Raw genomic sequence first — 25,651 nt, 5'->3', positions numbered from 1 at the left:
GAGATTTTTATTCTAGCACAACATAAACTCTGATACCTATGAAGTTTGACTTTGCCGAGTTTTTTTAGCTCACCTGTCACAAAGTGACAAGGTGAGCTTTTGTGATCACGCGGTGTCCGTCGTCCGTCGTCCGTCCGTGCGTGCGTGCGTGCGTGCGTGCGTCAGTCCGTAAACTTTTGCTTGTGACCACTCTAGAGGTCACATTTTTCATGGGATCTTTATGAAAGTTGGTCAGAATGTTAACCTTGATGATATCTAGGTCAAGTTCGAAACTGGGTCACGTGCCGTCAAAAACTAGGTCAGTAGGTCTAAAAATAGAAAAACATTGTGACCTCTCTAGAGGCCATATATTTCACAAGATCTTCATGAAAATTGGTCAGAACGTTCACCTTGATGATATCTAGGTCAAGTTCGAAACTGGGTCACGTGCCATCAAAAACTAGGTCAGTAGGTCAAATAATAGAAAAACCTTGTGACCTCTCTAGAGGCCATATTTTTCATGGGATCTGTATGAAAGTTGGTCTGAATGTTCATCTTGATGATATCTAGGGAAAGTTCGAAACTGGGTCACGTGCGGTCAAAAACTAGGTCAGTAGGTCTAAAAATAGAAAAACCTTGTGACCTCTCTAGAGGCCATATATTTCATGAGATCTTCATGAAAATTGGTCAGAATGTTCACCTTGATGATATCTAGGTCAAGTTCGAAACTGGGTCACGTGCCATCAAAAACTAGGTCAGTAGATCAAATAATAGAAAAACCTTGTGACCTCTCTAGAGGCCATATTTTTCATGGGATCTGTATGAAAGTTGGTCTGAATGTTCATCTTGATGATATCTAGGTCAAGTTCGAAAGTGGGTCACGTGCCATCAAAAACTAGGTCAGTAGGTCAAATAATAGAAAAACCTTGTGACCTCTCTAAAGGCCATATTTTTCATGGGATCTGTATGAAAGTTGGTCTGAATGTTCATCTTGATGATATCTAGGTCAAGTTCGAAATAGGGTCATGTGCGGTCAAAAACTAGGTCAGTAGGTCTAAAAATAGAAAAACCTTGTGACCTCTCTAGAGGCCATACTTTTGAATGGATCTCCATAAAAATTGGTCAGAATGTTCATCTTGATGATATCTAGGTCAAGTTTGAAAGTGGGTCACGTGCCGTCAAAAAGTAGGTCAGTAGGTCAAATAATGAAAAAACGTTGTGACCTCTCTAGAGGCCATATTTTTCATGGGATCTGTATGAAAGTTGGTCTGAATGTTTATCTTGATGATATATAGGTCAAGTTTGAAACTGGGTCAACTGCGATCAAAAACTAGGTCAGTAGGTCTTGAAATAGAAAAACCTTGTGACCTCTCTAGAGGCCATACCCTTGAATGGATCTTCATGAAAATTGGTCAGAATGTTCACCTTGATGATATCTAGGTCAGGTTTGAAACTGGGTCACGTGCCTTAAAAAACTAGGTCAGTAGGTCAAATCATAGAAAAACCTTGTGACCTCTCTAAAGGCCATATTTTTCATGGGATCTGTATGAAAGTTGGTCTGAATGTTCATCTTGATGATATCTAGGTCAAGTTCGAAACTGGGTCACGTGCGATCAAAAACTAGGTCAGTAGGTCTAAAAATAGAAAAACCTTGTGACCTCTCTAGAGGCCATAAATTTCATGAGATCTTCATGAAAATTGGTCAGAATGTTCACCTTGATGATATCTAGGTCAGGTTCGAAAGTGGGTCACGTGCCTTCAAAAACTAGGTCAGTAGGTCAAATAATAGAAAAACCTTGTGACCTCTCTAGAGGCCATATTTTTCATGGGATCTGTATGAAAGTTGGTCTGAATGTTCATCTTGATGATATCTAGGTCAAGTTCGAAAGTGGGTCACGTGCCATCAAAAACTAGGTCAGTAGGTCAAATAATAGAAAAACCTTGTGACCTCTCTAAAGGCCATATTTTTCATGGGATCTGTATGAAAGTTGGTCTGAATGTTCATCTTGATGATATCTAGGTCAAGTTCGAAACAGGGTCATGTGCGGTCAAAAACTAGGTCAGTAGGTCTAAAAATAGAAAAACCTTGTGACCTCCCTAGAGGCCATATTTTTGAATGGATCTCCATAAAAATTGGTCAGAATGTTCATCTTGATGATATCTAGGTCAAGTTTGAAAGTGGGTCACGTGCCGTCAAAAAGTAGGTCAGTAGGTCAAATAATGAAAAAACGTTGTGACCTCTCTAGAGGCCATATTTTTCATGGGATCTGTATGAAAGTTGGTCTGAATGTTTATCTTGATGATATATAGGTCAAGTTTGAAACTGGGTCAACTGCGATCAAAAACTAGGTCAGTAGGTCTTGAAATAGAAAAACCTTGTGACCTCTCTAGAGGCCATACCCTTGAATGGATCTTCATGAAAATTGGTCAGAATGTTCACCTTGATGATATCTAGGTCAGGTTTGAAACTGGGTCACGTGCCTTAAAAAACTAGGTCAGTAGGTCAGATAATAAAAAAACCTTGTAACCTCTCTAGAGGCCATACTTTTCATGGGATCTGTATGAAAGTTGGTCTGAATGTTCATCTTGATGATATCTAGGTCAGGTTTGAAACTGGGTCAACTGCGGTCAAAAACTAGGTCAGTAGGTCTAAAATTAGAAAAATCTTTTGACCTCTCTAGAGGCCATATTTTTCAATGGATCTTCATGAAAATTGATCTGAATGTTCACCTTGATGATATCTAGGTCAGTTTCGAAACTGGGTCACGTGCGGTCAAAAACTAGGTCAGTAGGTATAAAAATAGAAAAACCTTGTGACCTCTCTAGAGGCCATATTTTTCATGAGATCTTCATGAAAATTAGTGAGAATGTTCCCCTTGATATCTAGGTAAAGTTCAAAACAGGGTCACGTACCTTTGAAAACTAGGTCAATAGGTCAAATAATAGAAAAACCTTGTGACCTCTCTAGAGACCATATTTTTCAATGGATCTTCATGAAAATTGGTCAGAATTTTTATCTTGATAATATCTAGGTCAAGTTCAAAAATGGGTCACATGAGCTCAAAAACTAGGTCACTATGTCAAATAATAGAAAAAACGACGTCATACTCAAAACTGGGTCATGTGGGAAGAGGTGAGCGATTCAGGACCATCATGGTCCTCTTGTTTTTAAAAGGCGTTAGGTATTTTCAAGCTAACATCATAACATTCAAAGAAATCAAGACCTAAAATGCCTATCGTTTCTTCCACATTGGCGACATACACATCTATGCTTACAGGAATATGTTCAACATGAAACACAAGTTTACATTTACCCCTTATTTGTAAACTAGTACCATTTGCAGACGACAATGTTTCATTGACTTGGTCTAAGTTTGGTTTATTTTTCATTCTGTCATATGCCTTACTAGATAAAATTGATACAGGACTACCTGTGTCAATAAGCATGCCTCCTTTAATTTGATCAAAGGAACATTTGACATAGTAGCATGAAGAAGTTTGCGGGCTCTCTTTATAAATCTTCATTTGTAATTGTAAAGGTACTACTTTTAGATGTCAAGTTCTCATTTTGAATCATTTGTGAACATCCCTTATTGTTTTTACTACTTGACGAACAACCCTCTGTCTCAACAACATTCAAGTTTCCTAACATGCAACTATGTAGCAACGTTTGCCTATTTAAATAAGTACTAACAGGTCGAGAGGTAGAACGACTTTCAGTGTTGTCATGTGTTTGTTGATGCCCTAATTCAAAAGTAACGCCATGTTCTCTGCTTCGATACAACCTAGTTGTGTCACTTGCAATGGGTTCTTCTATGTATGAACCAGCATAATTTATATTCCGTAATCTAGCAGGTCATTCATAATATGTTTCATCAAAGTCAATTCTTATCAGTTTTTGAACTGATTGGTCGACCCACACCATTAAGCTTTTCTTTCATACAGTTTTTATTTTCAGTTCTTGAGCTCTTTAAACAACCCTCATTCTCATTTGTCAGATAACTTTTACTTTCAGTCTTTGAACAACCCTCATTCTCAGCTTCACTTCTCTGTCTCAAAATTTCTGTATTTTGTAAACTTTTCTCTATTATAGAAATATTCATACTTGTTGAACAACCCTCAATGTAAATACAATCCGACCTTGACCTTGACTGTAATATATCATTATGTACTGACATTTGATCTTTTACGGGTGCGTTTGTACTGATACTCTCACACTGTGTGTTTACGGGAGGGGTTATTATAATTTCAGGTATACACTGATTCGCAAGCATATTTGTAGAACCTGCGGAAATCTGTGATTCCGAATTTTCCTTAGAACAATCAGACTTATTTTCTGGCCTATTTGACATGATATTGACTGAATTTTCGGCCTATGTAGCAACGTTTGCCTATTTAAATAAGTACTAACAGGTCGAGAGGTAGAACGACTTTCAATGCTGTCATGTGTTTGTTGATGCCCTAATTCAAAAGTAACGCCATGTTCTCTGCTTTGATACAACCTAGTTGTGTCGCTTGCAATGGGTTCTTCTATGTATGAACCAGCATAATTTATATTCCGTAATCTAGCAGGTCATTCATAATATGTTTCATCAAAGTCAATTCTTGGAGAATTTACATGAGAAGTTACGATACCTTCAGGTCTTCTAATAGGCGAAAACACACAAGTACGTGGATAACTCTCACTCCTTGGTAAAAACACAGAACTCGTGCACGCACTAGCATACATATGACTATCTACATTTGTATAACCGATACCGTCGGTATGAAACGATGTTCTTTGTTCTGCCATACTAATACACAATAATTTAACCCTACTTTATACATGTACTGTATACACAACCTATTTATAATTTATCTTCTTGATACACTTTATTTAAGCGTACATGTATTTTATACAAATTTAACAAATAGACTATTTATTTATTATAGTAGTAGTCATTGTAGCACTGATTTTCCTTATTTATATAATTTTATTTGATAATTTAAAGTTGTATGACTGTCCTGTATGTAGAGTTTATAAACCGAAATTATGAAAATCGGAGAAAAATGAAAAGGTTACGTTATATTTCTACTAGCAAATTTGTAATTATTCTACACCAGCTAATTGGTCGGTTTTATTCAGACCTGGGATTTTTCAGGACTGGTCCTGATTTCAGGCTTTTGGCTGCCAGAATTTCCCTTCTATAACTCTATGGAAAAAAGAAATTTCAGGCTTCAGAATTTAGATATTCAGGCTTCTGATTTTTGACTGAATCCTAGGCCTGTTTATTACTAGTCAGTTGGTCACGGCACCAGTGTACCAGGCTCTAATTAGACTGGCTCGAACCTCAGCTGGGAATATATCTTTATGTAGAATTATGGGTGATCGTATGTGGTAGAACTGATTTATGATCTATATCAGGCCCCAAAGTACAATTAATTTCCCATAGGGTTACATACAAATATATCAATGCAAGGCTTTGACACAATGTTCTGAAGACAAATGCAAATACCTTCTCTTTAGAAATCTATCCAAGAGAAACACAAAAATCACTTTGAAGTGACCTGTTGACCTGCTACTTTTCTCCTCACATCATTCTGTCAGAATGAATACTGTATTGCATTTTTACAAAGTGAAGCGGTCCAGCCTACTTTTTGTACAAATCCGCAGACAGTCATTTGCACAAGAAACCATGATTTTCCAGATTTTTTTTACCCCTTTCTCTTCATTTACATCAGATCTATAAAATTTGGCTACTTTCAGAAGCTCAGAATATCTATTTACAATCAAATCCATCATGAAATGAGGGACCTCTTTTCTCTCGGATACACTTCCTTTAGTTGGGTAACGAAGGGCAGGTAACTGTACCTTGTTACCTATTTTGGCCGATATATTTCTGGGGAATTTCTCTAAACTACAATGAAGACAAGAGTCAACAACTTAGTGCTATAATTTTATTTATAGAATTAATCTAGGCTATATAAATCTATATTTATTCAGAATTTATTTAAATATTAAAATAAACAAAGAAACTTAAAGAATAAAAGTAGAATTTTAATTATTAATCTAAAGAAGAGAAGGGAAATTAATCTTATGTTTCAGTTTTAGAGTTTTGCTATAAGCAAGTATTATGTGAGAATGTTCTCAATTAAACAAATGAAGCTCTTAGGCTTCAGTGACGTACCGGTTGCCCGGTACAGCCTATCTAATTAACAAAATACTATGCACAGGTATATAAATGGAATTTCCCGCGCATAGTCACATGACAGGTATAAACAATTTATAATCGGACCTAACATAAACCAATGAAAATACTTAAAACAATATTATAAACCAATGAAATAATCCGTAGTAAAATACATTCGGTGAAGAAGACAATATGGCGGCGCCCATGAATTACAACAACAAGTGAAACCAGAATAGCTAAAGAAAATATTTTGAGCGTAAATCTGACCTGTTACATAACTATAAAAATTCCCAATCTAAGTAAAACCCCCGCTATTTTCCCCAATTTTTCCGGTACCAGACCTTTTCCCAAAAGGGCAAAAAAAATCACTGTGATGTATATTTATATACTATCAATAATATCCTGTTGTGTTTCTTTTGTAGACTCAAATGCCAGGCTTATGTCCAGGACAGCGGTTTAATGCAATATTTGGAACATCAACATTAGGACTGCTTGTATTGTGCACATACTTCTCACGGAATATTCGTGGCACCATGGCTTGGAGATCTAGTGGAAATAGCAATTCAAATTTAATAGATAATTTAAAAGGTACATCGTTAAATATCAAATTTAGGATTTATGTATGTACTTGCAGACATTTTCTTAAAATGTTGAAGTATTTTAATACTGAAGTTAAACATGTTTATACTTGGAATCAAAGAGCTATAAAAATAAATAGATCAGCAACTTGAAAGGCATATAGAGCAAATCTCGCCAAAAAAAATCCCTGAGACAACTGAATGAGATCTCATTTACTGGAAGTGACACGTTCTCCACACGCCATTTTATATGTGAAAGCAATTATTTATTGGTAAAATAATTATCCCCATATGACCACACTTCTTTTAATGGTAAGAAACATATACTTTGTTCCTTAAACTAATGTTGTTTTAGAAGCTAACATGTATTTTAAATGTAGTTTTAAAGGTACAAATTGTAACTCTGTAACTCCATGCTCGCCAACGTTTGCTTTTACTAAGATAACGCCTGTTCACGCTCTGACACAAGGTCACGTGAGATTGCAGCCAGTTGCCATTTTGTGTATTTTATACTTCTTTGTTGGAATTCATAATTTTAGCTCACTTGGATTGAAGGTTCAGGGTGAAATATTAATATAGGTGAATGGTCTTGCATCCACCTTCCAATGTCCATTGTCTATTCTCCACAATTTTACATAAACATCTTCTCTAGTGACACAATCGGACAGAATTTCACCAAACTAGATATGTAGTATCGAAGCAAGATCTTCTTTAAAATTTATTCAAATAGTTCTACTTGATCTATTAGACCTATTTGTAGTAGATAGGAATTGTAGCGTTCCGGCAATGGTGTAATAAAAGAAAATTTTAAACTTTTAAACAAGTTGACAAGCTAATTAATGGCTGCTGTTTAAAAACTATGTAAAGCCCAAACATGTGAATAGTTTAATGGAATACACATGGTGTTCAGATATCCTTTATTCTGAATATTTCTTTTTCCTACAATTTAATCCATGATGAAAGCATAAAAAAGTTAATAACTTAAATAAGCTCCAAATGAAATGCATGGTTGCAAATTTAAAGCAAAAGGAGTAACATGTTTTAGAATACTGTAAAATCATTAAATTTCATGGGCATGAAATTTCGAGGTTTTGGTCAAAACAGCAAGTTCGTGGGGATATGAATTCGTGGATTTCAACTGTTGAACATGAAATGAATGGAATTTTACTTGTTCATTGGGATTAAATTTCGTGGACTGACTCAACCACGAAATCCACGAAAATTAGGCCCCCACGAATATTAATGATTTCACAGTACTCAATTAAGTTTTAAACAATACCCAATTCAAATTAAAATGATGGGATATTACCCATCTCACTCTGAAAACTTGCCTGGTACTCTGCTAAACACAGTCATTAGCATTCATGATTCTATGTGTCATACATATATTCAAGGTCAAACAGTTGAGGTCACTTGAGCAACTTAGGGCTACTTTAGTCCTCTTGTTTTAACAGTTTTATGGATGGAACAATATGTGTCTAACTATTTATATGCACATTTTGGTTTTGATTTGGCTGTTCTCTCGCTGAGAACATCAGTTGGTCTTTCTTTTATTTTTATATTCCCAGAATTTGTGCCATGCATGAATCTAATTTTTATGTTCCATTTCAGCAAATGGAATTATCCAGTCAGAGAGAGTAGTAGATGCAATGAAAGCTGTTGACAGGAAACACTTCTCTAAACACAATCCTTACGCAGATTCCCCACAAACTATCGGATACCATGTTACAATAAGTGCACCACATATGGTAAAATATTGAACTTCTAATATTACAGAACTTTAATAATTAAACATTGAAGTCTTTGGTGTATTTTTTTGAAGTATTGAGTATCCAATACAACTCACTGATTGTATTCAAGTACTGAGCTCAAAAAATATAGCTATTAAAAAAAAACCAGCTTTTTATTCTGATATTTTCAAATTTTGGAATATACTACAATGTAAAGTGGCTCAGACTAAATGTAGGCAAGCTGTCAGATACTCTGGTATAATGTAAAAGATATTTTTGTTCAAAAATAAATATTGATAAAAAAACAGATTTTTTCAGCTAAATTTGTTGTTTTATTTCTGCTAAGTTGTATTTGAAGTATGTAGGTAGTGGTGTTACCAATTGCTGTCGCAATAGTTTGTTAATGTAAAACTATAATTACCCCTGACAGTTCCTCTTATTAACACAAAAGTGCTTAGGGTGAACTATTTTGATTGTCTGGCATTTGTCCATCCACAACTCTGACATCTATGAAACTACTTGTCAGAATTGCACCAAACCTGGAAGGTCCTCTTTCAAGATTGTTTAAATGTTTCAGCTAGGCCCCAGAGCTAAAAATAGAAAAACACTTTCAATGACCTCATGAACCACATGATCTTCCTCAAAATTGGTCTATAGCTTCATTCCCAAGTTTGTATAAATTGAAATGCTTGGCCCCTGTTTAGGGCCACTAAAGCTGAAATTAGAAAAACCCTGAAGCAACTTCTTATATGGCCCTCTTGTTTTAAGTCTTGGAAGGTTGATTAATTACCAATTTCATGAAGAGAAGACTTTTACTATGGATTTAAATCTGTTTTGTAGCAACAAAACTTTTCTGTTATTGCAGCATGCCCATGCGTTGCAGATTTTATCGGATCACCTGAAGGAGGGTGCCAAGGCTCTAGATGTTGGTTCTGGTAGTGGCTATCTTACAGCTTGTATGGCACTTATGGTAAGCTTATACACAGTATTGCTATATTTAATACTTTTAAAGTAATCTTTGTTTGCCAAAATGTGAACAAAAATGACCGATGAAGTCTCGTTATCTCTGGAATATTTTGCCTTTGGGGTCAGTAGATTCCTTACGCATTGGAACATTGGAACTGTACATGAAAGAAATGCATATGAACTGTAAATATTTAAGAAATAGATCGCAGTTTAGTAGTTCAAATTAGAGTATGAAATACGCAAGTATGTGGATAGACCTCCGCAGCTGCTTTAAACATGGTCATGTATTTCATTCTCAAATGGAAATCACAAAAGCATGATTTATATCTTATATTTACTGTTTTGCCATCTGTTTCTTTCACATTATTTAATTTGATCCAGTGTTGCATACTTTTAAAATAATATATGATCTCAATAATGACAAAATCGTTATAGTGGCAGCTGATGGAGTAGCAATTTTTAGCTCGACTATACGAAGTATGGAGAGCTATCCTACTTGACCCGGTGTCGGCGTCCTTCTGCGTCCACACTTTGGTCAAAGTTTTGATGCACTTTCCCTTTATCTTTGTTATTACTTGATGGATTTACTTCAAAATTAAAATATTGTTCCTCATCATCACCCATATCATATGGCACAAGGGTCATAACTCTGGCACCAATATTTCATGAATTATCCCCCCTTTTTACTTAGAATTTCAGGTTAAAGTTTTGGTGCACTTTCCCTCTACCTCAGTTATTACTAAATGGATTTGATTCAAACTTAAAATAGTTGTTCAACATCATCACCCACATCATATGGCACAAGGGTCATAACTCTGGTATCAATATTTCATGAATTATTCCCCCTTTTTACTAAGAACTTCAGGTTAAAGTCGGTTCACCATAAAACCCAACTCATTCATTCATTCAGGTTAAAATTTTGGTGCACTTTCACTTTATCTCAATTATTACTAAGTGGATTTGATTGAAACAAAATAGTTGTTCAGCATCATCACTCACATCATTTGACACAAGGGCCATAACTCTTGCACCATTATTTCATGAATTATCCCCCCTTTTTATTTATAATTTCAGGTTAAAGTTTTGATGCACTTTCACTCTAACTCAGTTATTATTGAATGGATTGATTCAAACATAAAATAGTTGTTCCACTTTATCACCCACATCATATGACACAAGGTCCATAACTCTGGCACCAATTTTTCATGAATTATGCCCCTTTTACTTAGAATTAAAGGTTAATTTTTTATGCAGTTTCACTATATCTCAAGTTATTACAAAATGGATTTGATTCAACATGACACAAGGTGCACCACTGTTGCATCAATATTTCATGAATTATGCCCCACTTTTTGCTAAAAATTATATTTAATATTTGCTGTTTTGATACACTTTATCCTTTTCTCTCTTAGTACTTAATACTTCTGACACAGACTCAAGCTATTATCCAATATTACATCCACGTTGGAGTCATTAATCACACTAGTGACAGCTCCAGCTTCGTCAGATTGCCCAGTTTCACTATCCAGCATCAAAATAGTCGAGCGCGCTGTCTCCTGTGACAGCCGTTGTTTACCATCTTCTTATTACCCACATCTGCCCTAGGTAATGTCTTGTGAAATGCTTGTATCTCGCATATGATGTGTGCTTTAACCTGTATGTGACAGGATATTTCAATGGGAGTTAAACACACATATGACATTTATAAGTTTATTATTGCAAATGCAGAAGCAATGTTAAGAGAGGAGCTGTGAAAAGAACAGGCTTTTGTATGGTATACTCTCTGAAAACTGGTTAGTTAATGAAAAATACTGCTTTTACTGTCACCAATTTTATAATACTTTTTCTCATCATTATAACATCTAATATGGAACCAATAAGGGCTATTAAGTGATAACATTCTAAACTAACAGGTAGGGCCACAGGGTAAAGCAGTTGGTATTGATCATATCAAAGAACTTGTAGATGATTCAGTAACAAATATCAAAAAGGATCCTAACTTGGCAAAACTGTTGGAGTCGGGACAAATTACCATGGTAACCGGGGATGGTAGGAAAGGACATGAGCCCGAGGGACCCTATGATGCTATACATGTTGGGGCTGCTGCACCCACTTTACCACAAGATGTAAGTCAACATACTTTGTACATACGTTCTGCTTAATACTGATTCAGTTAGTTACATATATGACAAGGCATATTTTAATGAGGTTTAAAAGATTCCACAGAATATAAAAAGGTCAGTGCTTGAAAAATGGCTTTTCCTGTAAAGCAGCAATTCATCTAATAAGAAATTAACATTTATGAAAGCTCTGGTTGAAAAATACAAATATGAGAACACAGTTTTTACAGATGATTGAAGATATTTTGGCCATGTTCATATGCTTATTTAGTCAGGAGTTAGGATCAGCACTGCTTTTTAGGGAAAGTCACAACTTAATGCAAAATATGTCATTATATATTTCAAGGAATACTGTTTTCAGTTGTTTTGTTAAATTGATTTTTCTTCTAAGAAGTTACTATACTTTTGCAGTTAGTTGATCAGTTGAAACCAGGAGGTCGTCTCATTATTCCAGTAGGAGGAGTGGGTGAGAGCCAACAGCTACAGCAGATAGATAAATTACCCGACGGAACGACGAAGAAACAAAACTTAATGGGTGTGATTTATGTGCCACTGACAAGCAAAGAAAAGCAATGGCCAAGGTTTCGATAAAAGTTTACTACTCTGTTTCCCTGCTGCATGAGGTTATACGAGGTGTATATCTTGTACCTTGCTTTAGAGATGCTGCCTCTGCATTTCTCTACTGTAAAACAGGATCAGTCGCATAATTTAAGAGAATACTAGATTGCATTTCTATCTTTTTAGCTCAGCTGAACCAAAGGTTGAGGGTGCGCCATTGTGGTTGTGCTATGTCTGGCTTTAGCTTTTTAGATAAACAGTTTCTTCTCATTAACAACATTATGGATTGTCACCAACCACATTTTGTCAAAAGCGTCATGAACCTCTCTCAAGTTTTGTTCAAATGGTTCCGCTTAGCCCTTTTTAGGGACCACCATAGCTAAAAATGGAAAAAAAAACTTTGAAAAACTACATTACCATAGTGTCCTCAGTCAAGTTTGTTTAGATGGTTTTAGGGGTTGTATTGGCCTAAATTAGAAAAACCTTTAAACAACTTCTTCTCACTTAACAGATCTTCATCAAGCTTGTTGTGTGGCATCCTGATAAGGTTTTCCCCTCAGATTTATTAAAATAATTAAGCGTTGCCCCTCATATAGGATGCCAGATAAGCTTAAACAACCAACTATTTGCCATGAATGACTAAATGGATCTTCACCAAACCTGGTCAGTAGCATCCTTGTAAGGTCCTGCTTGACCCTGTTTAGGGGCTGCCAGAACTAGAAATAGAAAACAATATAAAGAACATCTCATTATTGATGGATCTTCACCAGACTTTGTATGTGGCATCCTCGTATGGTCTTCTGTCAGATTTTTTCTCAGCTTGGCCTGTGTTAGGGGCCACCTGGGCTAAAATTAGACAACTCTTGATAACTTGTTTTCATGAAAAACTTGATGGATCTTCACCAAAACTGGTATGTAGTATTCTTGTAAGGTCCACTCTTAAAATTTTCTGTTGGTTTTGTCGGCATGAAAAGTAAAACAATCTTTTAATGGCTACACCTTGTGAACCATTTGTTGGATCATCATCAAACTTCATCTGTAACCCCCTTGCAAGTTTGGTCAAATAGTTTGGCTTGAACTCTTTTTTATGGGCAGAAGTAAAAATAGAAAAATTTAAACAACTTCTCATGATACAGTGTTAATGACATATATTCAAGGTAAACGGTCAAGTTCAGGTGAGTGACTTAGGATCATCATAGACTTAGGGTCATCATAGCCCTCTTGTTCCCTATAGGAGAATATTTTCTGATTTACAAACTCAATTTTCATGAGACTTTGTAATCTCATTATTTGTAGGGGACCAATTTTCCTGACATTGGTACAAATTGATTAAAATTCCCATTTATTTTATCCATAAAATTTCAAAGACACAAAAATTATTCCCAACAATATATCCATTTGTCTAAAAGCACAAAATTCAAAATTCATTTACAGTATGTTAAAGTTGAAACACAGAATTAGGCATGGTCAACAATGGATCCTGTTTTACAGTAAACTTATTACTGAACACCAAGTTTTGCTCTCTTCCTACATTTGTACATCATACTATGTTCATGTGCATTTTTATGCCCCCAAAAGGAGGCATATTAGTTTTCAACTGTCCATCCGTTTGTTAGTTCGTTCGTTCGTCACAACGTTAACTTTTTGCATGAAGGCACTTTACTCGCAAACCACTGCACCCAGGACCTTCAAACTTCACAGGCTGATAGTACATAGTTAGTACACGACCCCTACTGACTTTGGGGATACAAGGTCAAAGGTCAAGGTCACAGGGGCCGATGTTAACTTTTTGCATGAAGGCACTTTACTCGTGAACCACTACACCCAGGATCTTCAAACTTCACATGCTGATAGTACTAATTGAGTACACGACCCCTACTGACTTTGGGGTCAAAGGTCAAGGTCACAGGGGCCAATGTTAACTTTTGCATGAAGGCACTTTACTCGCGAACCACTGCACCCAGGACCTTCAAACTTCACATGCTGATAGTACTTATTATGTACACGACCCCTACTGACCTTGGGGTCACCAGGTCAAAGGTCAAGGTCACAGGGGCCAATGTTAACTTTTTGCATGAAAGCACTTTACTCGTGAACCACTACACCCAGGACCTTCAAACTTGACATGCTGATAGTACTTATTGAGTACACGACCCCTGTTGACTTTGGGGTCAAAGGTCAAGGCACTACGGGGGGGCATTTGTCACCATTAATGACAGCTCTTGTTCCATTCTGTTTTTTAAAGATCTAAGTGTTCTAAATTGTTTTCACACTTAGGAAATGGAATGAATAGTTGCATCTTAACTTGCAACACTGTAATTTACCAAAAATTGTGCATTTCAGGTTGTGAATATGTGATCATTTTGACTCATACAGGTCAAGGTCAATTTTAATTGCAATCCAACATCTTTATGCAGAATTATTATCCTTTTCTGGCTTAGAATTCTGTAAAAAGTTAAGTCTCTCCTTTTTAATTCATTCTTAAAATGTAGGTGCGATTTGTAATGTTTTAACTACTGGTATCGTATTATAAATAGAAATGGGAAAAAAGTCTTTTTCAGTTGTAATGCATCTAAGGGTGAAGATTTTAATTGATTTGTAGAAAAAGGCATTGAAAATAACATGAATAGGTTTATATTGCCAGTTCCCCAGCTGATACTGCAGTGCTGCCATTTTGAGGCTTATAAGTAAAATACTGAAGCTGTTCCACTTATTTTGGTAAAGGTTTACTCCTCCTAGTTAATAGTTATGTTTCATGGTAGTAACTGATAAATCAACATTATGTATCTAAAGTCTCATTTTTCTATGTCTTTTGTTGCTGTTGCATAAAATCAAATAATATTTAAGATTGTGAGGCATTGTCAGTTTGTTTCAATGATTTTGGGTTGATTGTACACAAGGATGAATGTAGCATTAATTGTTTACATCATCAAGATGACATGCAGATTGTACAACTGAGGTCATTAGGTCAAAGGTCAAGGCTGCATTTAGAAGTCAAAGGTCAATATGTTTGTTCCATGTCTGCTTAACTGATGGATGGATTTCCATTATATTTATACTCATCAAGATTATGTAGAAGAGACCAATCTGGCTACTAGGACCAAGGTCAAAGTTACAAGTCCGGTGCAGTACACTGTTGTCGGTACTTTCTTTTATCAATGCAGAGGTATTAATCTCTTTCAGTGATAGCTCATGTTAAGATTGTAATTAAGTGACTGACAATATGCTGCAGATAATTGGGATGTTATATTCTTTGAAGTTATATTTACTCTTTCCTTGCAGATCTCTTAGCTTTGCTATTTTTCTTAAACTATGTTGCTTTACTAATTAGGCTTTGGGATGTGGTTATTTAACCTGCTTTTTATTCTCCATCATTTTATATTAACACCTATTTATTGTAAACTTGATCGAAGAATTAATAAATGTACATAGTATCACAAGTTAAACATAAAATAGAAGTCTCATTTAGTCTTCTTACAGTAGATGAGAGGTTATCATGCTGAAGATAATTGCCTTCACTTCTGTTCAAAGTCTACACCAGGAGAAACAATCCCCATAACTCTGATTTGAATTTTGATGGAGTTATGCCCCTTTTTGACTTAGAATTTTTGGTTAAAATTTTTGATGAAGTCAAATATCTCTGTTACTATCAAAGCTATCAACTTGAAACTTAAAATAGTTATTTACTTTCAAAGTCTACACCAGGAGAAACAATCCCCATAACTCTGATTTGAATTTTGACAGAGTTATGCCCCTTTTTAACTTAGAATTTTTATGCCCCCGAAGGGAGGCATATAGTTTTTGAACCGTCTGTCGGTCTGTCAGTCTGTCAGTCTGTCCGCAATTTTCGTGTCCGGTCCATATCTTTGTCATCGATGGATGGATTTTCAAATAACTTGGCATGAATGTGTACCACAGTAAGACGACGTGTCGCACGCAAGACCCAGGTCTGTAGCTCAAAGGTCAAGGTCACACTTAGACGTTAAAGGTCATTTTTCATATAGTGCATTCATGTCCGGTCCATATCTTTGTCATCCATGGATGGATTTTCAAATAACTTGGCATGAATGTGTACCACAGTAAGACGACGTGTCGCGCGCAGTCATTTTTCATATAGTGCATTCGTGTCCGGTCCATATCTTTGTCATCCATGGATGGATTTTCAAATAACTTGGCATGAATGTGTACCACAGTAAGACGACGTGTCGCGCGCAAGACCCAGGTCCGTAGCTCAAAGGTCAAGGTCACACTTAGACGTTAAAGGTCATTTTTCATGATAGTGCATTCGTGTCCGGTCCATATCTTTGTCATCCATGGATGGATTTTCAAATAACTTGGCATGAATGTGTACCACAGTAAGACGACGTGTCGCACGCAAGACCCAGGTCCGTAGCTCAAAGGTCAAGGTCACACTTAGACGTTAAAGGTCATATTTTATGATAGTGCATTGATGGGCGTGTCCAGTCCATATCTTTGTCATTCATGCATGGATTTTAAAATTATTGGGCATGAATGTGTACCACAGTAAGACGACGTGTCGCGCGCAAGACCCAGGTCCGTAGGTCAAAGGTCCTAAACTCTAACATCGGCCATAACTATTCATTCAAAGTGCCATCGGGGGCATGTGTCATCCTATGGAGACAGCTCTTGTTGGTTAATTTTTTTGATAAAATCAAATATCTCTGTTATTATCAAAGCTATTGACTTGAAACTTTAAATATTTATCTACTGTCAAAGTCTACACCAGGAGAAATAATCCCCATAACTCTGATTTGAATTTTGACAGAGTTATGCCCCTTTTTAACTTAGAATTTTCGGTAAAAGTTTTTTATAAAGTCAAATATCTCTGTTACTATCAAAGCTATTGACTTGAAACTTAAAATAGTTATTTACTATCAAGTCTACACCAGGAGAAACAAACCCTATAACTCTGATTTGAATTTTGACAGAGTTATGTCCCTGTTTAACTTAGATTTTTTGGTTTATGTTTTATAAAGTGTTTACTGGCAAAGCTCTAATTTAGAGTCAAGCACTGAGAAAAGTCGAGTGCGCTGTCTTAAGGACTTAAGACAGCGCTTGTTATATCCTGAAATAGAGGAATTTTCAGATACACTATGTTACCATCATAAATAATAATTCAGTAACTCATTAGACACAGTGTCAACAACCAGTAAAACCTGTGGTTATGTATTCTTACTAATATGTACCCACTCGCCTTCACTTGCTGTTCTCCTGCTTGGTTTAATAAGCACCCATTTACTCTTGATCTGTGTCAGTTGTCACTAGCTAAATCATGCGATCAGCTAGTTTCAGTTTTCTGTATTTATTAATTCTTTGATTTGTTATATCAGAACTAACTGTAAATCACACCAGTTTTTAGCTCGACTATTCGAAGAATAGTCTAGCTATTCTACTCACCCTGGCGTCGGCGTCGGCGTCGGCGTCGGCGTCGGCGTCGGCGTCACACCTTGGTTAAGTTTTTGCATGCAAGTACATACAGCTATCTTTTAAAGGCATATAGCTTTGAAACTTATTTATTCTTTTTCTAGGTCAATTACCAACCTCACTGGGTCAAGTTCCATAACTCTAACATGTATTTTGAGCAAATTATGCCCCCTTTTGGACTTAGAAAATTCTGGTTCAAGTTTTACATGCAAGTTACTATCTCCAAAACTAATGCAGATATTGAATTGAAACTTCACATGTGTCTTCGGGGTTATAAAACTAGTTGATAGCATCAAGTCCCATAACTCTGACCTTCATTTTGGCCAAATTATGCCCCCTTTTGTACTTAGAAAATTTTGGTTAAAGTTTTGCGTGCAAGTACATACAGCTATTACTAAAAGGCATATAGATTTGAAACTTATTTTTTCTTTTTCTATATCAATTACCTACCTCACTGGGTCAAGTCCCATAACTCTGACATGTGTTTTGGCCAAATTATGCCCCCTTTTGGACTTAGAAAATTCTGGTTAAAGTTTTGCGTGCAAGTACATACGTACATACAGCTATTACTAAAAGGCATATTGATTTGGAACTTATTTTTTCTTTTTCTAGATCAATTACCTACCTCACTGGGCCAAGTCCCATAACTCTGACATGTATTTTGAGCAAATTATGCCCCCTTTTGGACTTAGAAAATCCTGGTTAAAGTTTTACATGCAAGTTACTATCTCCAAAACTAATGCAGATATTAAATTGAAACTTCACATGTGTCTTTGGGGTTATAAAACTAGTTGATAGAATCAAGTCCCATAACTCTGACATGTATTTTGGGCAAATTATGCCCCCTTTTGGACTTAGAAAATCCTGGTTAAAGTTTTGCGTGCAAGTACATACAGCTATTACCAAAAGGCATATAGCTTTGAAACTTATTTATTCTTTTTCTAGGTCAGTTACCAACCTCACTGGGTCAAGTTCCATAACTCTTAACATGTATTTTGAGCAAATTATTCCCCCTTTTGGACTTAGAAAATTCTGGTTAAAGTTTTACATGCAAGTTACTATCTCCAAAACTAATGCAGATATGGAATTGAAACTTAACATGTTTCTTCGGGGTTATTAAACTAGTTGATAGCATCAAGTCCCATAACTCTGATATGCATTTTGGTCAAATTATGTCCCGTTTCGAACTTAAAACTCTTTTGATATTTAACATTTTGGGTAATAATTTCCTGCTTCTGTGACAATATTTCGAATAGTCGAGCTTGGCTGTCTTACGGACAGCTCTTGTTTTAAAAAAAATAATAGCTTGTCAAAATGTATATGTTACTTTCATGCATGTCAACCTCTTTAAAACTTAAACCACAATGGTATCGTAATGTACACAATGTATTTAAGTTTTGCTACCACAGAAAATTGCTTTAATAACTCTAAAGTTCTTTTTTCATGATAATCTTTTCTCACCTGGTAATTGCAGGTACTTGTAGTAACAGTAATTTCATTGGTCAGTCAAAATTGTTTTAATCTACAGTTATTTGCTAAAAGACAATATACAACAGCTTTGTATGATACTTTATTTATATGCAGATTCAGTTTACAATTTTTTTTTTCATTTTATTTTCAGCCCGAAGAATGAATTCTGAAATGTGATAAACACTTCGTTATCTAGAACACAATGATGGCATCCCAATTTTTATGGCATCTAGCTGGCACTGATCGTGATTTGCTGATACAAGTGCTTGCAAACCCTTCATTCAAGCTTCCAGTGATCATGATGTATTGGAGTGATGCAGATATTTATACTTTAACCTTGTTTTTCTTTATGACATGACACAGGAAGTGGTCGAAATCCATATTTTATAAACACTTTTCACATTGCTTGGAAGGAATTTTGAGGAATTATCTAACCAACAGATCATCTAGCAGAGTAGATCTTATTGTACAATATACCACCATATCTTTCTTTTGTGAAAAAAAGTTTATTTTGTAATAGTTCCTTTCAAGATGGAGCAAAGCTGTTAAGTTCAAAGTTTACTTTTTATGTAAATTTAGTGAGAAGGATTCTTGTAGCAGACTATAAACTAGACAGTAACACAGAATAGCAAACATTGTACTCTTGATTTAAAATTCGTTCAACTTTGTGTTTATAAGAATCTTACATGCCTGACTATGTAAGACCGGTATTTCCCTACCCAAGGGACAGTGTGAAATGAAAAAACGAGCGTTAGCGAGGTTTTTATCCAAACTGTCCCGTTGGTTGGGAAAACAGCTGTCTTACAAAAGCAGACAAATGTATACTTTCCCAGCTAGGTACGCAAGAATATGCTGTCACCTAATTTAGATTTTCCTGACAGCAGAGGACATTTCCTGTTGCTAATGCAATTTAGTTCTGAAGTAGGAAAAGGGCTGTATTTATGTTTAAAGTAATAAGATAAATGTCAGTACTAGCATCTTAGAATGTATTTTCCATATGCTATACCACAGAAAGATAGCTAGTAAAAATATCTGTTATATATTTTAAAGTAACAAATTTTCATTGAAAATACACAAAGAACAGCTGATTTACTGTTAGGTTATTGACAGTGTGCCAAGTAAAATGTTACTGGAACACTTGTCATTCCGATGTTAACATCATGCAGCAGTTTATGTTATAAAAATGTCAACAAACAGCTAGGGTGTACCTCATGGCCATAATGTTACACCTAGAATCACTAAGACCCTTTGGCCATTATTGTGCAAGATGTGCCATTATGGCCAGATAGTACACCACAGTTTTATACTAACCTCGTTGTATGGCAAGGTACATAGAAGTATAATTATGTAGAGTATTGCAAAGTCTTTATTTAGTTCATTTTATTGATATGTGCCATTTTGTTTATTGGTGTGATGATGTTTTCTTTTGGAACAGTTGTGCATTATTATGAATCCAAATGTTGGGAAGAGGCCATGTTATGAGGTGTCAAGGGTTGTTGCAAGATTGTACAGATACGGACAATATTATAATAAAACAGAGGCATAACAGACATTTTAGACGAGATGTGTGCACAAGTATCATAAATTACATAAAAATTTGCTTTTTTTTCCCCATTAATTTGTAGCTCATCTATATAAATTATATGGAGAGCTGCCCTACTCGCCCATGCATTGGCATTGGCGTACAGAGCTTGGACTTCCACTTTATCTCTGTTATTTGTAGATGTATTTGCTTTGTTACTACTGCATTGATTTGATTCAAACTTTAAAAGTAGTAGTCCCACATCATCACCAATATCTTATATGACAAGGTCCATGAAGTGTAGATAGTATGATTTTTTTCTGGAACAATGATGGAGGACACCTATAAACCCCAGGCTTACGGAAGGTCGGTGGTTCTACCCAGGTGCCCGCTCGTGATGAAATAGTGCACGGAGGGGCACCTGGGGTCTTCCTCCACCATTAAAGCTGGAAAGTCGCCATATGACCTAAAATTGTGTTGGTGCGACGTTAAACCCAACAAAATAAATAAATAAATATAAACCCCAATTTTCTAAACTTGAGTTTTTCTTGTTAACATGAAATGTTTAGTGTCCTCTGATAAAGTAGTTGTACCCCCCGACAACAAAGTTGTAAGGGGGTGTATACTGGTTTCAGGTTGTCTGTCCGTCCGTCTGTCTGTCTGTCCGTCCGTAGACACTATCTTGTGCGCACCATCTCTCCTCATCCCCTTGACACGATTTAATGAAACTTCACACAAGTGATCAGTAACAACAGTAGTTGTACATGGGGTATGTTAGGTTCTTTCAGAAAAAGAAATTGCAGTTATGGGACTTTGTTTTTTGTTACTATACTCTATACATACACAGAATCTTGTGCACGCCATTTCTCCTCATCCACTTGACACAATTTAAGGAAACTTCACACAAGTGATCAGTAACAACAGTAGATGTGCATGGGGCATGTTAGGTTCTTTCAGAAAAAGAAATTGCAGAGTTATGGGACTTTGTTTTTTGTTACTATACTATATACATAGACACAATCTTGTGCGCAACATCTCTCCCCATCCACTTGACACAATTTAATGAAACTTCACAGAAGTGATCAGTAACAACAGTAGTTGTGCCTGGGGCATGTTAGGTTCTTTCAGAAAAAAAATTTGCAGAGTTATGGGACTTTGTTTTTTGTTACTAAACTATATACATAGACACAATCTTGTGCGCACCATCTCTCCTCATCCCCATGACACAATTTAATGAAACTTCACAGAAGTGATCAGTAACAACAGTAGTTGTGCATGGGGCATGTTAGGTTCTTTCAAAGACAAAAATTGCAGAGTTATGGGACTTTGTTTCTTGTTAACATACTATGAACATACAGTCTGCATTTGCAGTCTTGTGTACGCCTAATCTTCCGAACCCTTGCACACAATTTAATGAAACTTCACACAAGTGATCAGTACCAACCCTAGTTGTGCATGGTGCATGTTACGTTCTTTTAGATAAATATTCTGCATAGTTATGGGATTTTGTTTTTTGTTACTATACTGTATTCATACAGTCTATATACATACAGTCCACATAATTATGCAGTCTTTGTGTGCGTCAAATTGCAATGTACTGTGTCAGTGCATGCGGGGGGTACATTCATCACCTTTAGTGATAGCTTTATTTTCCCCAGATATGCCTTGTTTCCCTATCCATAAATAGTCTAGCATGCCATCTCTGACAGCTGTTATTCATAGTTTTTGTTAATTATTTCATACCAGATAGGTTTTTTTAATAATTCATATTATTGGGACAACTTGCAGTCTTTAATGTTTTAAAGTTTTTTTGTTGTTTTTTTACGTGTTAAAAACAGTGTTTATACTACACAGAGTGTTACAAATGTAACTAAATATTACCCTTATTATAAGTTTTGTTAGTAATGTACCTTAAAAATCTGAAGGAAGAGTAAATATTTACAGAGATCATCAAACCTGTACGGATATGAAAACCATGCTTTGAAGATCCAGAAAGGTATTTGTATTTGCAGGTGATCTTTATTCACTAGTCAAATTCTGATGAAAATGAAGTAATGGCCTTTTGATGAAAAGGGCCTGCCGTTACAAGTGTTATTCAGCACAGGTTTTACCATAACATATTAACAGATAATTGTGACCTAATATATTATCAGCTGTTAGAGAATGATTTGAAACTGGAAAATATAAATGCTGGTATTGAGGTTTCATGCTCTTCGAATTTTATCTCTTCTCTTCTTCCTTAATTCATTTCTATTATAAAGGAGTAGGATATTTTTGTTAGTGATTGTATGGCTATTGTGTCAAGTTGGTTTGTATAAATGGAAAAAAAAACTCATGTGTATTGTATTAATTAGAAAACTTTTTGCAACTTCCATTTATTGCTAAAATGTTATGAACAATTCACAAATGAAAGAAAACCAACATGTGTTGAAAGCTCTTGTTTCTGGATGAATGTATTGAAATTAGAAAATAATACAAAAAGGATATTTTGTTGTTAGTTTTAAATCAAAAAATATCTTTCACTGAGTGACAAGTTGATGCAGTATTTTTAGTGAAATATCTGTGTAAATGAATGGAAGATGTTGTGTTTGCAAGTGAAACATATTTTGATTTTACATGTTACACAAACACATTTTCTTTTTATGCCCCACCAAAGGTGGGCATATTAAAATCACTCTGCCTGTCCATGTGTGTGTTTGTTGTGCGTGCGTGCATCCATGTAAATTCTTGTCTGGGCTGTAACTCTGCCATCCATAAAGGGATTTTAAAATAACTTTGCCTAAATGTTCAACATGATGAGACATGTGTCATGCACAAGACCCAGACCCCTAGCTCCAAGGTCAAGGTCACAGAGGTCAAAAGTTAATTGGGTCTGTTTCGTGTCCGGTCCATAACTCTGTCATCTATGAATGGATTTTAAAATAACTTGGCATAAACATTGACCATAAAGAGACAGTGCGTAATGCGCAAGACCCTGCCTCCAAGGTCAAGGTCACACAGAAGTCAAAGGTTAACAGGTGTCCGGTTCATAACTCTGCCATTCATCAAGGGATTTTGAAATTACATGGTATAAATGTTCCCCATAATGAGGTGACATGTTATGTGCAAGATCCAGACCCTGAGCTCTAAGGTCAAGGTCACACTTAGAGGTTAAAGGTTGGCATGGTCTGTTTCTTGTCTGGTCCATAACTCGGCCGTTGGTGAAGGGATTTTAAAACTACTTGGCAGGAATGTTCCCTTTAATGAGATAACTTGTCATGAGCAAGACCCGGACCCTTGCTCAGAGGTCAAGGTCACACTTAGAAGTCAAAGGTTAACATCGTCTTTTTCATGTCTTGTCCATAATTCTGCCATTTATCAAGGGATTTGAAAATGAGCTGACACAAATGTTAACCATATTGAGAAGGTATGTTGCGCTTATGACCTGCTGTCTCAGGTCAAGGTCACAAAATAATTGATACCTGAACTATTCTGGCATATTTTGCACTGACAACTGTAGCATTCTTAGGCACACTGCAGGGGCATTTGTCACTAACAGTGACAGTTCTTGTTATTTCACATTTTCTCAATAGCTTTTAGCAATTTTGTTCATACTGGTGAGTTTGATAATTAACATTTTAAATGTTATAATTCAATGTTGCACTGAAAAACATTCAAATATTTAAAGTCTACCTACAATTGCTAAATAAGTAAAAAAATTCATATCAAATGTACTGTTGTGTTCCTGTGACAAGATTTTGTTTGTTCAGTGTGAGACACTGCTATTGTTTGTGTTGTAAACATGTATGTTTCCACATGTTAATGTTGTGTTACATCTATATGATGCTGCTTGAATTAAATTGACCTTTGTTATTTAAATATAATGAATTTATACACAAATGACCTTGTCTTGCTTTTTAGCTCACCTGAGCATCAAATGCTCAGGGTGAGCTATTGTGATCACTCGCGCTACCGTCTGTCCACACTTCCCTTCAAACAACATCTGCTCTGAAGTGATGAAACTTGGCCTTGGATGGTCATTTTGCAAAGTTGTTCAAATGGTTTCCCTTGGTTGCAAACAGGAGCTTCCAGAGCTTGATATAGAAAAATCTGTCGACAACATTTCATCCAAAACCACCAGTCTGATTTTGAGGTAATTACACACAAATGAGCCTTTTTATGCTCCCGGCGTCTACTAATGCGGGAGGCATATAGTGATGGTCCTGTCTGTTCGTCTGTCTGTTCGTACTTCCATACGAGGTTAACCAAATGGGACCGTTTCGTCTAGCATCAATATCCCTTACTAGAATGACTTGATACTAATGTAGATATAACCTGTGACCATTCCTTATCTTCAGACATCACCTGACCTCAGTTTGACCTTGACCTTGACCTCATTTTGGACAGGTTTCTTTATATGGGCCATCTCTTGGTTAACCAAATGGGATCGTTTCGTCTAGCATCAGTACCCCTTACTAGAATGACTTGATACTAATGCAGATGTAACCTGTGACCATTCCTCATCTTTAGACATCACCTGACCTCAGTTTGACCTTGACCTCATTTTGGACTTAGGTTGCTTTATATGGGCCATCTCTTGGTAAACCAAATGGGACCGTTTCGTCTGGCATCAATATCCCTTACTAGAATGACTTGATACTAATGCAGATGTAACCTGTGACAGTTCCTCATCTTCAGACTTCACCTGACCTCAGTTTGACCTTGACCTTGTCCTCATTTTGGACTTAGGTTGCTTTATATGGGCCATCTCTTGGTTAACCAAATGGGACCATTTCATCTAGCATCAATACCCCTTACTAGAATGACTTGATACTAATGTAGATGTAACCTGTGACCAATCCTCATCTTTTGACATCACCTGGCCTCAGTTTGACCTTGACCTCATTTTGGACTTGGGTTGCTTTGTATCAACAAGGATGCCACCAGGGGCATCAAGCGTTTATTGAACGCAGCTTTTTGTTTGACTCTACTAAAGTTGTTCATATTATTCAATTTTGTCAAAAGAACCTCCTTGATAGCCTAGTGGTAGAGCATCCGCTTCGAGTGCGGGAGGTCATGGGTTTGATTCCCGGCCATGTCATACCAAAGAATGTAAAATGGTACCAGTAGATCT

At 36.1% G+C, this 25,651-nt stretch overlaps 1 protein-coding gene across 4 annotated transcripts in view; it reads left to right on the top strand.

Moving 5' to 3' along the window:
- LOC123544200 (protein-L-isoaspartate(D-aspartate) O-methyltransferase-like) overlaps positions 1-24,417 on the top strand; it is a 34,326-nt gene extending 9,909 nt beyond the window's left edge. Inside the window, exons 2-7 of one of the 4 annotated variants that reach the window (XM_053541917.1) lie at positions 6,572-6,737; positions 8,339-8,475; positions 9,323-9,427; positions 11,337-11,549; positions 11,955-12,124; positions 20,452-24,417. In XM_053541917.1, coding sequence (XP_053397892.1) covers positions 6,578-6,737; positions 8,339-8,475; positions 9,323-9,427; positions 11,337-11,549; positions 11,955-12,124; positions 20,452-20,467 — 801 coding nt within the window. In that variant the 5' untranslated portion in view covers positions 6,572-6,577 and the 3' untranslated portion in view covers positions 20,468-24,417. Of the gene's footprint in view, positions 1-6,571; positions 6,738-8,338; positions 8,476-9,322; positions 9,428-11,336; positions 11,550-11,954; positions 12,177-19,167 lie in introns of all 4 variants that reach the window. The other 3 variants (XM_053541915.1, XM_053541927.1, XM_053541921.1) reach the window with 3 other exon arrangements.
- Positions 24,418-25,651: the final 1,234 nt, after the last annotated feature.

The sequence above is a fragment of the Mercenaria mercenaria genome, chromosome 1 (genome assembly GCF_021730395.1).
Source record: "Mercenaria mercenaria strain notata chromosome 1, MADL_Memer_1, whole genome shotgun sequence".
In the NCBI taxonomy this organism is placed as follows: Eukaryota; Metazoa; Mollusca; class Bivalvia; order Venerida; family Veneridae; genus Mercenaria; species Mercenaria mercenaria.
This window is presented reverse-complemented; position numbering and strand designations above follow the sequence as displayed.